General features: G+C 41.3%; 1 protein-coding gene across 1 annotated transcript; it reads left to right on the forward strand.

Moving 5' to 3' along the window:
- The first annotated feature begins 214 nt into the window (after nucleotides 1-214).
- On the forward strand, nucleotides 215-7,781 carry LOC122914525 (high affinity immunoglobulin epsilon receptor subunit beta-like). Its single transcript, XM_044261141.1, has 7 exons — nucleotides 215-784; nucleotides 1,830-1,953; nucleotides 2,492-2,626; nucleotides 4,989-5,045; nucleotides 5,795-5,950; nucleotides 6,307-6,405; nucleotides 7,256-7,781. Exons 1-7 carry the CDS (start codon nucleotides 723-725, stop codon nucleotides 7,352-7,354), a joined length of 732 nt encoding a protein of 243 aa, XP_044117076.1. The 5' UTR covers nucleotides 215-722; the 3' UTR covers nucleotides 7,355-7,781.
- The last annotated feature ends 8,710 nt before the right edge of the window (nucleotides 7,782-16,491 follow it).

Below are 16,491 nucleotides of genomic sequence, written 5' to 3' on the forward strand. Positions count from 1 at the left end.
CAGTCTAATTAATGTTCAGCAGCCCAGAGAGTCTTTTGGATGAACACTTAGCTCCCACACCCTATCAGGAATCGCCCAGAGCATTCTTCCTGTCCAATCTCAGAGCCCATCTGCTGCACAGAGCTATATGAGTCATGCCCAAAAGACAGGAAGAGAGAGAAAGACAACAAATATCGGATTCAGAGGCAAATCCAGAGATTCAGAGGCTAAGACACACTCGTGAGCACGCGTCAGCCTTAGATGATGTGTGAAGCCACCTATGCCTTAAATAGGGAAGATAGGCTTTTCAGAGGTACCTTGGGGAAAGTTCTGGCACAGAAATGGCCAAGGAGAGAAAGCTCCAGAAGGGAAGAACATCTCTCTCTGCTCTGCCATTCTCTCTCACCTTCTCAGTCTCCAGTAAACTCTTTCCTTGGTTGGTTCTGTAAATGGTGCTGGTCTCAGGCAGATTCATTCTCCAGGACTCTCAAATGTCCTCGCTTCACACTACTCTCTGTTCAGTCCCTTAATTTTGTTCTTCATTCTAACAAACAAATGAAAAACCCTATTGCTCTTAATCAGCTGGGAATCTTATCTGACAAATGTCTTAAGTGTAAAGATAGTCGTCAGTACCATTAGCCAGCCCATGCTGACTGTCCGTCCGGAGCCCTCTGTAGGAGGAAGGCCCCTGAGGCTCATTGTAACCGCGTTCTTCACCGGCGGACAGCTCAGCTAATGAAAAGATGGACCCAGAAAATAGTGGCCGGGCAGGTCTTGCTCTCCCAAACCCACAAGGGCCCTCCAGGTAAGTACAAGCTACTCTTTTTTCCTATTCCCAGTGGGCCAGAGACAGTCACGGTGCTGGGGAGATGCCAGCTCCTGGATGTAGGCACAGACCCAGCTGGTTGAATTAACATATGTACTATAAGGAAACACGTTGCTATACTTTGCCAGTAGTTCTCTCGGGGTGATAAGGAAGTTGAAACTTAGCTTGTGAACTGGAAATAAGTTTTCTCGCAGCAGTGGCTCATTTTCTGGGATTGAGGTAGGAGAGTTTGTACTATCAGTTGAGATTTCTTGCCTCAGCAACTGGTGTATGTTAAGGGAAACTTTTCAACATGACCTGGGATTCCTTACTAGTTACTCTTTATGAACCTCAGGCTAAGGGGATCCTGCCCCACTGTTTAGAGGGAAACATTCATGAGTGAGGCTGGTAGAGGAGTATGATTCTGTTTTCCTTTGCTTACTGAAGACGAACATGTTATTAAGACTTTCCTTTTCAAGTTTTTAGGAGAGGTTTGAGAATCAATATTGGATTCTCAATATTGGATTGACTATCACTGCAAAATATTAAGTATGTTCCAAAGTTTTAGAAGGGACAGTATTTGCAATTAGCCTCATCTGAGGGTGAAAGAGGGAATAGAGATTGAACTAACCCGTCAGAGCTGTTCCTGTGCACAGGAAGTTGACTGTGAATGTGTCTTTGACAAAATATATTCAGGTACATTTCTGTGTTAAAAAGACTGAGAGACACATGGGTAAACGTGCCTGTTTTTATTTTTACTCATTAGCATAGATCACTGGGAAAGAACTTGGTGTAGTAACCCTGGATTAGGACTTGATTCCTTTTCTGTTCCATTTTGTTCATCTCGTCACTGGCTAGACAGTGATCTTGGCCACCGTCTTGGACCCCCTGAGCCTCAGCTTCTTACATATTTCAATGATGATTTTAATTACAAGATTGTTTTTGAAAAAAATATACAATCAAAATCCTCCTTTTCTGTCAGTTGATAACTTTTCACAGAGAGAGAGAATTTTCTCATGGCTGAATTTCTGTTTAAACTTCACAGTGCACCTGAAATTGAACTTTCAGAAGTATCTCTCCATGAAAACCCCTTACTACAGAAGGCTGCCTCATCCCCACCATGCCACACATGGCTGATATTTTTGAAGAGGGAACTGGAGTTTCTGGGGGTGAGTGAGCATCTTCCAACCTTAACCAGAGTAGGACTGGCTCTAGGAAAGAGTAGTTGCGTGCATGAACACGGTTTCCCCACTTGGATTCATGAGGCATGAGAAACCTGGTAGGTGGAGAGGTGACATTGGGCCCAGTTGAGTAGAGAGAAGCATTTCTTCATGAAGACTGGGATAAGAACGGCAAGTAGGATCTGCCAACTCTGGTCAGTTGCTGGTAGATTAATATCATTAATATCCAATTAACAATTTTTGTCTACACTTCAATGGAAAGAACAATTATTGATGTCCACCATGACTATGTAAATAAAGGTACATGAGAAATGATTGGCCATGCCTGCATTTAGGTCATGCCTGAATCCACCCTTAGAGCAACCTGATGCTACTGGAAAATATTGCATTTGAATTCTGTCTCAGGATTGCCTGAAACACCAAAGCAATTTCTCATGTTTGGGCTTCAATCATTAGGAATGTGAATGTGTTAAGGGAGTCTTGGAGAAATCCTTCTTAGTCTACAAAACATATGCATTTTTTACAGGTAACACAAATTCTGGTTGGCTTGATATGTCTTTGTTTTGGAACAATTGTCTGCTCCGTGATCAATATTTCAGAACTTAAGGAAGATGTTTTTTCATCATTTAAAGCAGGCTACCCATTCTGGGGAGCCGTGTTTGTGAGTAAATTATCTGTATTTGCTTCTGAAATAACACTGCACATAGCTTTTCTCTTGTCTAGGTCAGGTCCAACCAATGATTTATTCCAGTATTTAAAGTGTATAAACACATAGTAGTTTGCAAAGCGCTTGGGTTAAACATGTTAGCACACTTCTGTCAGACGAGAAACCTGAGATTGATAAAAGTTAAATGAATTACCCAAGGGACATTTAGCTAATAAAAAATGAATCTAAACTTTCAGGATCCAATTCCAGAAAAATATCCCTAACACTACTTATCCATCAAGTTATCTTCATGAAGGCAGGAGGAAGAGACTGAGGAGGTGGGGAGAACAAGGTCAAACAAGGTCAAAGACATCTGATAAACTGCTACTACGTCCTAGCAACTCATTTAGGGGCTTTCTCGTTGTATCTCCTTTAATCATTGTACTGTTTCTAAACTAGATGATTCAATGAGATCACAAAAATATACAGCTTTATTGATGTATAAATGACATGCAATCAATTGCACATATTTAAAGTCTACAGTTGGATACATCTCGACACCTGTGTACACATGTGATAATATTACCACATCAATATAATGAACATATCCATCACCTCCAAAAGCTTCCTCACACCCCTTAGTAATCCCTTCTTCTATTTCTTGACTTTCCATCCTTAAGCAGACACTGATCTGCTTTCTGTCACTTTAGATTAGTTTGGATTTTCTAGGATTTTATATAAAGAGAATTACACAGCGTATTCTCTCTACACTCTGGCTTCCTTCACTCAGCATAATTATTTTTAATTAGTCCATGCTGGTTTTTGTATCGACATCTCATTTACAAGGACATACTTTAACTCTAATAAATATTGCATTCGCTTGGCACTCTGCTAAATACTTAGGAATTATCAGGTCACCTACCTGTTCACAACTCTCCTTGAACTTCTGCTGTATTTTATTTTTTCTTATTTTTTATTTTTTTAAAAGATTTTATTTATTTATTTGACACAGAGAAAGAGAGATCATAAGTAGGAATAGAGGCAGGCAGAGAGAGAGGGGGGAGTAGACTCCCTGCTGAGCAGCGAGCCCGATGTGGGGCTCCATCCCAGGACCCTGAGATCATGACCTGAGCTGAAGGCAGAGACTTAACCCACTGAGCCACCCAGGTGGCCCTGCCACATTTTATTTAACTCTTCTCTCTACCTTCCTTCATTCTGTATGCTTAGCTTATTAGGTGTCTCTCAACCCATCGTACTTGAAATTTTGAAATTTAAGCTTTGAAATTGTTTTCAATTTGTGCTGTTGATTTACATCTTCAGTGAATCTTCTCCTATGTACATTTTGTAATTACTATATGTCTATATGACATATGTTAGACTTGAGAACTACATGCCACAAACACACGTTTCTTGCCCAAAGGAACTATACTCTAACACACAGGATGCTCATACAAACAAGTAATTACAACAAATTAGAGTCATTCCATAATAGTCATGTAGCAGGTCTGCAGGACCTTGCTACTCTGAAGGTAACGATGGATTGTCAGGGTCAGCATCACCTGGGAGGCCGGTAGAAATGAAGAAACTCAAGAAACCTCCAGGACCAATTAAATAAAAGTTTGCCTTTTGAAAAAGACCCATAAATATAGAGAACAAGCTGGTGGTTGCCAAAAGGGAAGAGATTGGGGGGATGGGTAAAATGGGTGAGGGGGTGGGAGATACAGGCTTTCCATCATACAGTAAGTAAGTTACAATGATAAAAGGCGCAGTCCAGGGAATATAGTCAGCGGTGTTCTAAGAGTGTTATATGGTGACAGTTGGTAGCTACACGTTACATGTGGTGAGCATGGCATAATGGATGGAGCTATGGAATCACTATGTGATACACCTGAAACTAATGTAACATTGTGTGTCAACTACACTTCAATTAAAAAAACAGAATCTGTATTTTAACAAGATCATCACATGATTCGCATGCACATTTAATATTGAGAAGCACTCTATAGGAAACAAGAATAAGAATATAATGAGCTTCTGGGGAATATTAATACATAGCTATATAGAGTACCCACATGGGGCACCTGGGTGGCTCAGTTGGTTAAGCAGCTGCCTTTGGCTCAGGTCATGATTCCAGGGTCCTGGGATTGAGCCCCGCATCGGGCTCTCTGCTAAGCGGAGAGCCTGCTTCTCTCTCTCCCTCTGCCTGCCCCTCTGCTTACTTATGCTCTCTCTCTATCTCTCTGTCAAGTAAATAAATAAAATATTTTTTAAAAAGTTATAGAGTACCCACAACTTTACATCATATTTGGAGGATGGGGCTGGAGGGGAAATAAATGTCCAAGACTCACTGGGCTTTCCCCCATTTCCTTTTGTACAGTTTGCTATTTCTGGATTTTTGCCAATTATATCTGAAAAGAAACACACTACCTGTCTGGTGAGTTGCCATTCTGTCTTTATCCATCCTTGAGAAGACAAGAAAGATGGAATTTTAGGAGTCTTGAGGGAGACATGTCATCATCTCCCATATTATGAGTGAACGTGGATATGTGGTTTTTTCCCCCACGATCCTTGTGTTGGATATAATCATTAAAAATATAATCATTAGGGACGCCTGGGTGGCTCAGTTGGTTGGACGACTGCCTTCGGCTCAGGGCGTGATCCTGGAGTCTCGGGATCGAGTCCCACATCAGGCTCCCAGCTCCATGGGGAGTCTGCTTCGCTCTCTGACCTTCTCCCCTCTCATGCTCTCTCTCACTGTCTCTCTCTCTCAAATAAATAAATAAAATCTTTAAAAAAATATATAATCATTAAAATATCAGTTGTCTTTTTTAGAAGACAATAGAGTATAGTTACCTTGGCACTTGATTAAAAATTATCCTCACACCGGGCCTTGTCCTTGTAAGTACAATCATCTGATCAGATATGTGACTTGTTTCTGATTAAGGAGATTGCTTGAGGAGAGATGATGTGTGTCCATGTGGTCTTTTCTAAACACAGTCTTGGAAAGAAGGTTACAGATCCTTATTAAACAATGAGTATATTTCCAAGATTTATTTTTAAATTTACATTTTGATCCAACACAAGGTTTTAATTGTGGGCAACCCAGCTCTAAAAATGCAGACAGGCCTACTGAATGCATGGGCAGATGGAGGCTCAGGTCTGAGTGCTGTCCTTCACCGTCAGGTGTGGGGAACCCTGTGGGCCAACACTGTCAGCAGCATAGCTGCCGGAATAGGAATCTTCATCCTGACGGTCAACCTGAAGAAGAGCTCTGCTTTTATCTACAACTGCCAGGAAGTTTATGGAGAGGACTTCTGCTTTATGGCTTGTTTTTCCACTGTATGTATTACTTGTGGGGAGCTAAGATCTGGGTCCCACTCTAAGTGAGATCCCTCTTTTCCTTTTCTGTGAATTGTCCTTTGCTATAACCTCTCTCCCATAATGTGCTGTTCTGGATGTTCATGCACAGAGATGCTGGCTGCCGCCCCCTCTCCTGCTGAATCCTGTGACATTGGAGTCACCTGCATTGAACCATTTTGTGGCTTTCCCGTGTGTGTGTCACTTCACTGGGACTGATCACGTCAAGGGGTGGTGGTTTGTGATGAAATGGTGATGAAATCAGGGGCTGCTATAAAGGAGCCCACTTTCGGGGTACCTGTCTTGTGACTCTACTTGTTTTGGCTATTGTTCAACAGGAAATTGTGGCAATGATCCTGTTTCTCACCATTCTGGGATTTTGTAGTGCCGTGTCCCTCATAATATATGGGGTTGGAGAAGTAGTCCAAGGGAACAAGGTAAGTAGAGGCCTGATTACTCAATCCTGAATGACAAGCTGAAGAATTTAAGCTTCATCACTTAAAAATATGGCTTGGATTTCCTACAACATTTCTTCTAGAAATTTTTTGTCCATGTTTCAGTATTTTGATTTCCAGATCTCTTATTTTAAATCACATTTTCCACTCGTAAGAGCATAAATCTCATTGTATAGCCCCGTTACTGAGGATTAGGAAAGTGGAATCTTCATAATTTTAGAAATTGCAGATATGCTTCTAAGTATGTTGAGCATGAGAGACGAATATGCAGGTAGCATATGATGGAAACATTCAGGTATCTGGGCTTATTTTCTCTTCCAGAATAGCTCCCTTATATTTGTTCTTGCTCTCTCCTTTTTCTTGGCTTTCATCTTTCTACATGCTCTGAAGCCTCAATTTTCTTTCCTTCCTTATTCACAGTTGCCAGCTGCATTTTCACTTGCCTTCCCATCCATTTTACCTTTGATGTATGACAAAGAATCACCAATGCTTGATGTGCATACACTTACTCAAATCCTTAGATGATACACACTCTCTCCATCTGTCCACTTGCCTGAAACATTCAAGTCTGGTGGCCTTTTTGGATTGCTTTCCTCCAAAGATAAATAAGACAGCAGATATACCCACGTTCAGACACATAATAGCCTTGCCAACTTGTTTTTGACCAGCCAGTCTGGCTTGATTTGTTGGAGATGGAGGGAATAATTATGGTGTAATGAAGGAGAGTATGAGACTCAGAAAGGCAAAAAGAGATGAGTTATGTTGCACGAATTTTTCGTCTAGTGGTAGAAAATTCCTCGTGACTGATATTAAATCATTTTTCCCTCATCAGATTGCAGAAGATCGTCTTTATGAGGAATTAAACATATATTCACCGATTTACAGTGAGTTGGAAGACAAAGTGGAGGCCTCTTCTCCAGCTGATTCATAAGAATTGTGTCTTCAGACCATCCTGACTCATGGCAAAGTTCTAGAATAGGCCAAGATCTTTGTTTAAGGGGCTATTGGCAAAATTTCAGTTCTGTCTATGGTCTTCCAGGTTTACATTAAGACTTATTCTCCAGATGGTAATATTCTGTCTGAGGTTTCTGTTCACCTAAACTTCCTCCTACCCCGCCCATTTGTGGATATGTGATAGACTCCTACTTTTCTTGTTTCCTATTGCTATCATGTATAGGAACTTTTGTGGGAAATCAACATGTAATCAGCAAGTATTAGCTGTGTGCCTGTAACACCCACTAAACAAGTGGAAGGCTGGTTGAGAGCTGAGTCAAACTTTGACAGTTTTGGAACACCTGGGTGACTCAGTGAGTTAAGGGTCAGACTCTTGATTTTGGCTCAGGTCATGATCTCCTGGGTTGTGAGATCGAGTCCCATGTCAGGCTTCTTGCTCAGTGGGGAGTCTGCTTGTGATTCTCTCTCTCCCTCTCCCCCTGTCCCTTCTCCCACTCCTTCTTTTTCTTGATCTAATAAATAAATAAATAAATAAAATCTTAAAAAAGAAAACCAAAAACCTTTGACATTTTGATCATGTTTGGCTCTTAGCCCTTTTCAGAGTTCATAAGAGCTACACATGTGCTTGATAAATGTCTCCCTACTGCACTATAATCACTTAGAGGGCAAAGTCCATACAGGAAACTTATATTGAAGATCAATTTAGGCATTTGAAATTGCCCACATTTGTCTCTTTCACTTTGTGTTTCCCAGTTTCCCTCATCATGGGAGCTCAACGTGTATTGACAGAGTGAATGCGTGAACATTCTGGGAGAGTATCCCATGAGGTCAGGTGAGAGGTAGAGTAGACGAGGAGAAAGAGAGTACTCCGAAGTGAATTTGGAGGTGAGGAGAACAACCTAGCAGATAATTAGCATTAGGAGGATAGTCAGATGGAGATTTGAATAGAATCCTGTATGCTTGTACTAATCATTTTGACGAATATATCAACTTAACAATGGATGCTTCCTGCTTATTTATGTGTGATCTTCTATGGAGAAACCAACATGGAATGCTGAAGGATCATCCATCTTATAAAATGCTTTGGAATCCCAGGACTATAGCTTATTAGAGTGTGCTGTGGCAAGTTATTTAATTTTTTTTTTTTGCTTGTTCTGGCTTTTCTCATCTGTAAGATTAAGATATTAGGAGTAATTTACCTGCCAGGATATTGGAAATAATTTGCCTGCCAGGATCTGTTGTGGGAACACACACACACACAGACGTGCGCACACGCACACACACCCCTTACCATATATGTTAGTTTTCACATGCAAGTATTTTTACATCCCCTTAATGATAGCATACTTTTTCACAGACACAAAGTCTCATAAAGATCTGTATTATTTCCTGAATCACCACTACATTCACTGACACAATTTGTTCAATAATGTTTGCAGATTGATGAATGGGCAGAGGGGAGTTTCACTAAGTTACTCAGTATCTGGTGAGGTGGGTGGGTAAAAACAGGAAAATCATAAATGGAAAGATCATTTAATGAAGAATGTGAAATGAAAATAAATTAATAAAGACTTGAGCTGAAATGGAGTCAGTGGGAGCAGAGAGAAATGGTCATACCTAAAACACGGAGTGAAAGAGAAATTGAGGGGCGCCTGGGTGGCTCAGTGGGTTAAGCTGCTGCCTTCGGCTCAGGTCATGATCTCGGGGTCCTGGGATCGAGTCCCGCATCGGGCTCTCTGCTCAGCGGGGAGCCTGCTTCCCTCTCTCTCTCTCTGCCTGCCTCTCTATCTACTTGTGATTTCTCTCTGTCAAATAAATAAATAAAATCTTAAAAAAAAAATTAAAAAAAAAAAGAAAGAGAAATTGATAGATCTTGTTAACAAGTTGAGTTAAAGGATAAAGTTAGATAAGCAACCAGTTGATGAACACATTCTGTCATTGTGTCTCAGGTCAAAGGAGGCCACCTGCCAAAGTCGAAAGAACTGATAGGAAGTCAGAAATATGAATTGATGAGGGAGGAACATAGATAGACCTAAATTAAGCTCAGTTTCAGACTTTCATTTTGAGGAGACCAAAGAGAAATACCATGGAGTGAGCCTGATTGTCCAATACAGAGTTTGGGGAAAGATGAAATTTGGCGTCATTATGAGAGAGATCATCGTGAAATGAAGCCATTTAACACTCTGAGGAAATTATTTTGAGATAAAAGTGAAGCCAAGTTAACCTTCGAATACTGATAATCACAGGGGAAAAAAAGAAGGAAAAACAAATCTAGGGTAGAAGTTATAAGAATTAGTCAGAAAAGTGCACTGTGAAACAGCAGGCAGCAGGCAGCTCAAAGTAGAGAGAGGCCCAGTAAAGAGAGAATAACTCACCATCAGAGACGGTATCTGCTGGTTTGGGCAAGAGAGACATCTACAAGAGAAATCTTGCCCCCAGCATGGGTGAGAGAGAAGTCTGCCTCCAGGTGAGGCACAAAGATAGGGCAGAGCCAATTGCAACGGTGAATGAATGCCAGAGTCGCAGAGAAATTCAAGCCACAGCGTGGTGGTAAGTAAGTGAATAAAACATTTGCAGAGGCATTTAAAAAGAGAGTATGTGATATGAGAACTAAGAAAATAGATGACCAGCAGCAAGTTACGAAGAAAAGTAAGCAAAATATTTATGTTGCTGCTGCTGTCTTTGTTATTAAGAGGAGGAAAAAGTGTTTTATGTTAATTGTGTTTTATGTACTTAGAGTGCCAAAATTAGAAAGTGACAGGAAGATATTAACTTCCTCGGACTAAAGAAATGATCACATGACCACACACTTGGTAGGCTTACCCATGGTAAGCATGGTAGCATGATAGCATGGTTTCATTTATCTTTTCCTTCTTTCCTTCCTTTCCTTTTTTTTTTTTTTTTTTTAAGATTTTTAAAAATTTAGCAAGACAGGAAACAACATGTGTTGGAGAGGATGTGGAGAAAGGGGAACCCTCTTACACTGTTGGTGGGAATGCAAGTTGGTGCAGCCTCTTTGGAGAACAGTGTGGAGATTCCTCAAGAAATTAAAAATAGAACTTCCCTATGACCTATGACCCTGCCATTGCACTCCTGGGTATTTACCCCAAAGATACAGATGCAGTGAAAAGAAGGGCCATCTGTACCATAATGTTTATAGCAGCAATAACCACGGTTGCCAAACTGTGGAAAGAACCAAGATGCCTTTCAACAGATGAATGGATAAGGAAGATGTGGTCCATATACACTATGGAGTATTATGCCTCCATCAGAAAGGATGAATACCCAACTTTTGTAACAGCATTGATGGGACTGGAGGAGATTATGCTGAGTGAAATAAGTCAAGCAGAGAGAGTCAATTATCATATGGTTTCACTTATTTGTGGAGCATAACAAATAGCATGGAGGACAAGGGGAGATGGAGTGGAGAATGGAGTTGAGGGAAATTGGAAGGGGAGGTGAATCATGAGAGACTATGGACTCTGAAAAACAATCTGAGGGGTTTTAAGTGGTGGGGGGGTGGGAAGTTGGGGGAACCAGGTGGTGGGTATTATAGAGGGCACGGATTGCATGGAGCACTGAGTGTGGTACAAAAACAATGAATACTGTTATGCTGAAAATAAATGAAAAATAAATTTAAAAAAAGATTTTTAAAAATTTATTTGATAGGGACAGAGAGGGAGAAGAAAGAGCACACATAGGGGGAGTGGCAGACAGAGGGAGAAGGAGAAACAGGCTCCCTGCTTAGCAGAGAACTCAACACCCAGACCCTGGGATCATGACCTGAGCTGAAGGCAGATGCTTAACTGACTGAGCCACCTAGGAGCCCCTCTACTTTAATTTTTCTGAAATAAAATTATGTTTCTCAAAATTTGATAGCAGCATAAAAATACACCCTTTCACTGTGCTGCTTGCTAAGCAGTATTCCCGTTCTGGACCACATCACTTCTGTGACATACACATTCCCATCTAAACTCATACGGCTGGTCTACCAGGACCTCTAGAAATGCATCCAGTTTATCTTTACAACAGTACCATACAATAGCACTCTTTCCCCCACTCAACTCCTATTTTAACCAAATTGTTGACTATATCTTTCCTGGGTACACAACACAATCTTTGTCTTACTTGGAAAGCCTCTTGTCACAAGTCCGCTTCAGGCAGACACAGAGCACACAGCTGGCCTGTTCTTCATACGTGCGCTGCCTCAAATTATCTTTAACATTTTCCACTTAAAGGTCATCTTCTCCATGAAGGCCATGATACCACATCTGTTCATCCAGCCTCCATTTCTTGCTCCCTAACCACTCTACCCCATGACGCAGTATATGATCATTTATTGTTAGTGTACTTGTGATCTTCCTGGTGCATTCTCAGTTACTAGTATTTGTGCAATAAACTGCAATACTTTAAGTTGATTTTTTGTCTGTCTTTGTATTTGTGTGTGAGGATAAGGGTCTGACCAACAGTAACAGAGAATCAAAGCATCAGTTCAGTGATGCCCGGGACCACGGACCATTTATGCAGCCCTCCTTTTTTTTTTTTTTTTTTTTTTTTTTTAGAGAGAGAGATCACAAGTATGCAGAGAAGTAGGCAGAGAGAGAGAGAGAGAGGAAAGCAGGCTCTCCGCCCAGCGGAGAGCCCGACATGGGACTTGATCCTGGGACCCTGGGATCATGACCTGAGCCGAAGGCAGCGGCTTAACCCACTGAGCCACCCAGGCGCCCCTGCAGCCCTCCTTTTTGACCAGCATTTTATCAAATGGAGCAATCCATAAATAACCCTCTAGACAAAAAACAGCTGTATGAGCACTTGTCTGCCAAGAAACGGTGGGATAAAGTGTAAAAGAAACTGTGATCATGAATCTCATTTTACAAATAAGTTCTGACTCTAATTTATTTGCTGTTTTACATGAACTTGGAACAATCTTCTCCCTTTGTGGACCTTGGGTTCTGTGTCTGAAAATGAGCAGAAAGTTTTTGAAAATCCAACGGAAGATTTCCAACTGATGTTTCTGTTTCCATATTCTGTGCTTTTGGTAATCACAATGATTAAGTTTGTGGCTGGGTAGCAGCAGCGATCTGAATTATTTGGTGCAAGTTTATGTATGGCCTAACAAGGCACCTGGGACGATAATATTTGTTCTAAACTCCTCTTACAAAAGCTAACCAAGGGTTTCTTTCTGAAAATTGTCTTAGAGATAAAATTTCCTAAATAATTCCTATTCTATGAAGTTTGGGTCCACCTACAAAAAAACAGTGATAAAATAAGATACTGCATTCATCATTTCAGCTTGATGTAGAGTGTTGAAGTGAATTTATATATGTAAGAGTGTGTATATCCATTGGTAGTTGCTGTGTTTCATGAGTATTTTCCTCTCCTGGAAAACCTCTACTCACTGTGCTGTTAGTGGGCTCAATTAATGTCTCCCAAACAGCTTCTCTCTGGGATGCCTGCACAGGGTTTTGGTGAATAACATTGAAGAAAAGGGATTGTTTTGAATGTGACCTTGGGAATATAATATACTCAGAAGCAAATTGTAGTAGTATTAGATGCCAGCTCTCTCATCTTGGGCAATTTTATCTTCGTTAATTTTTCTGATTTCTTGAATGGATGTATTAAACACAACTATTTCAAATTCACTGTATATTTTCAAAGATCCTAGTGCCCAGTACCTGGAATGGTGCATGGGACCTATTTTTGCATTCATTAATATTGATGCATAATCAAGGAAATTAGGAAAAGAGACACTGTCCCAACTTCTCGGAAGCCTTTCACAAAATTCACCTCTAACTTGTCATTTCTAGTTGGAGAGAGTGGGTGTGGGACCCTGGAATGGACGAGGAAAGATAATTATTAGCAGCCTTCACATAGAATAGTTCTAGGTAAATTGAAATGCACGAAATACACATTAGAGGATGGCACTGTCTTCTCCCTAAACAGGTAAAGTAGACGGGGAGAGGCCCTAGAGAAACAAGCTACCAGATGAGCTTTGGGAAACGTCTAAAAACATTTGGGTGATGAGAAATTCTTAACACATACTATCAGCCTATTATGAGCAAACTGCTAGGAAAATACAGTGCAAGAGCCTCAGTGTGAAAAAAACACAAGGAACAGAGGAATGGATAAACAAGGGAGATTCTGGGCTCTAATGTTAGGCTGTGCCACAGAGGAACCTGGACGGAGTACCTCATTTCCTGTTCTTGTTCTCTGGTGGCCCCAGATAACATTTTTGGGTTGGATTCTGACCTGTGCTTCTGTGAAGACTTGGTCCCTGGGATAGTTTTAGGGCAGGCAGAAGGAGGGCTGGCCATTAGTCTGTGCGAGAAAGTTTGGAATGGCTTTCTACATAGTGTAACGGTTTTCAGTACTTTCTTCTCCAGAGACAAGTGTCTTAGGACAGACAACAGTCACTTCCAGCCTCTAGCCACATTTTTGCCACTTGTAAATGAACTGATATTTCATCTCACAGGATTCTATGCATATGGCAGTGGAACAGGATAAGGGCTGATCCCCTGTGGGATTCCAGACATTTTACTCCTTCACAGAACAGAAGATGGGAAATGTGTTGTGAATCCTGCCTTTCAAAGTTCATATTCAAATAGGAGGAGAGAGAAAGAAAGAAAGATTCACTTGGGTGAATAGAAGATGCTGTTAGAACACAGAGGAACAGTAATGCTCACAGGGAAGGTAATACAGGAAACCGACCATTAAATTTTAAAAAGCTGAGCTGGAATTCAAACTCTTGCAGGAGAATAAGAAAGAGAATAAAGTTCAAGTTAGTTGAATTCCTACTAGGTCTGTAGTGGAAGGTCTTCTGCTGGAAGCCTACCTTGTCTTAGTTCATTTTAATCCATAGAACAAACTTTGAGATAAGAAATATCTCTCTTTAAAATCTGTTTCTTTATACAAGAATAAAAACAATTCATCCAAGGTCACTTAGCCAGTAGATGCCAGAGCTGGAATTTAAACCAAAGCCAGCTGCATTTAATATTTATGTTGTTTCCATTTGGCTCTACTACCTTTTTTTGGTTATGAGGGGTGTGGAATTAATGAGTCCTGGCATCTTCCAAGTGACCGGTCATTTGTTCCTCATGTGGAAACCTTGGAGCACTGGAGTGACATTGGCATGATAAAGCATAAGGCATCACCCCTCTTTGTCCCATTTATGTGTATATGTATATATGCATGTATGTAAGCTCCATGCCCAGCATGGAACCCAGGGTGAGGCCCAAACTCACAATCGTGAGATCAAGACCTGAGCTGAGATCAAGAGTTGGAGGCTTAACCCACTGAGCTACCCAGGTGCCCTGATCCCCCCCCATTTCTCCCTTTTAAGCAAATAATCCTGCATTTGTCCCTGAGCACAAGTATGTTTGCAGGACCTGTGGGGTTCAGACCATACACCGAGGGACCCAGGAGGAGTCTTGCTGACCTGTGCATCTGGTGTCAGGCAGACAGATCTGGGTAGGGGCTGCTTGCTAACTGACTACAATGTCCCTTGGCCTCAGTAGGGGAAAACCAAGAGAGGGCTCATCTGGGCATTCACAGGCAAGAGACCCTCAATAGAAGTCCAGCCTCACTGAGGAGAGATACTAGCACTCTGTGCAAAACCAAACCAAGATAAATGCCAAGTTTTAATACAGTGGCGAGGTAAAGAGGAGCTTCCAGTGATGCCCCTTCCTTGAGGAGACAGAGCATGGGGCTGAAGTAGTTGGTGGCCTTCTTTCTCTGTCTCTTGGAGAAGCCAGAGCAATGAGTGAGTTCCCAGCTACCACAGCTGTGCGGGTCACTGCTGGAGAAAACTGTTTCTTTCCTGTACCACCCTGAGTATGGAGGAGATCAAGAAAGAGACAGAAAAGAGTACCAAAGGGCGTGAAGTCCCCTTCACGCCCTTTTTCAGTTCCTGCTGATTGCTCTTAGGACTCCAGCAGGAAGCCTGCACTACAAAGAAACCACCGTAGCATAACAAATATCATGGAGGACAAGGGGTGTTAGAGAGGAGAAGGGAGTCGGGGTAAATTGGAAGGGGAGGTGAATCATGAGAGACTATGGACTCTGAAAAACAATCTGAGGGGTTGGAAGTGGCGGGGGTGTGGGAGGTCGGGGTACCAGGTGGTGGGTATTATAGAGGGCACGGATTGCATGGAGCACTGGGTGTGGTGAAAAAATAATGAATACTGTCATGCTGAAAATAAATAAATTGAAAAAATTAAAAAAAAAACCTAAAAACTAAAAAAAAAAAAAACACAAAGAAACCACGGTTAGGCTAATAACAGATTCCTCAGCAGAAACCCTACGGATCAAGAGAGAGTGGAATGACATATTCAAAGTTTTGAAAGAAGAAGGTGGTGGGCAAGATGGCGGAGAAGTAGGAGACACTGCTTGAACTGGTCCCCTGAAGTGGAAGAAAAAACTTGCCTACCAAGAATACTGTATGTGGCAAAGTCATCTTTCAGACATGCAGATATGAAGTTGAAATACAGATTATTTTCCAGAGAAACAAAAGCTGAGGGAGTTCATCACCACTGGGTCTGCCTGGCAAGAGTTGTTGAAAGCAGACATCCAGGCTGGAATAAGAAGTAGTTAAGGACATGAAAGTATACAACACATGTTGATAAGGGTCATTATGCCATCAGTTTTGGAATCTCTTGATTTTGTAGCAGAATAGTATGTTAACAGCTAACAATAGCATAAAGATTAAGGAAAATGATATTAAAAATAACTATAGCCACGATAATTTGTTAACAAATAAACCATCTAAAGGTGGGAAATGGTGGCATCAAAAATATAAAGGGGAGAAAGTGGATGGAGCTTTTGTTTGTTATTGAAGTTAAGTTGCTGTCAGCTTTAAATGACCCGTTTTACCTATAGATGTTTTAGGTAAACTTCATTGTTCACCTCAAAGCAAAAACCTATAGTAGATTATGATCAGAGACAAACCATGAGAGACTCTTGACTCCAGGAAAAAAACTAAGGGTTGCTAGAGGGGAGGTGGGAGAGGAGATGGGGAACCTGGGTGATGGGCATTAAGGAGGGCATGTGATGTGACAAGCACTGGGTGTTATGTGCAACTAATGAATCATTGAACATTATATCAAAAACTAATGATGT

Source organism: Neovison vison, chromosome 7 (assembly GCF_020171115.1).
Source record: "Neovison vison isolate M4711 chromosome 7, ASM_NN_V1, whole genome shotgun sequence".
Classification (NCBI taxonomy): domain Eukaryota; kingdom Metazoa; phylum Chordata; class Mammalia; order Carnivora; family Mustelidae; genus Neogale; species Neogale vison.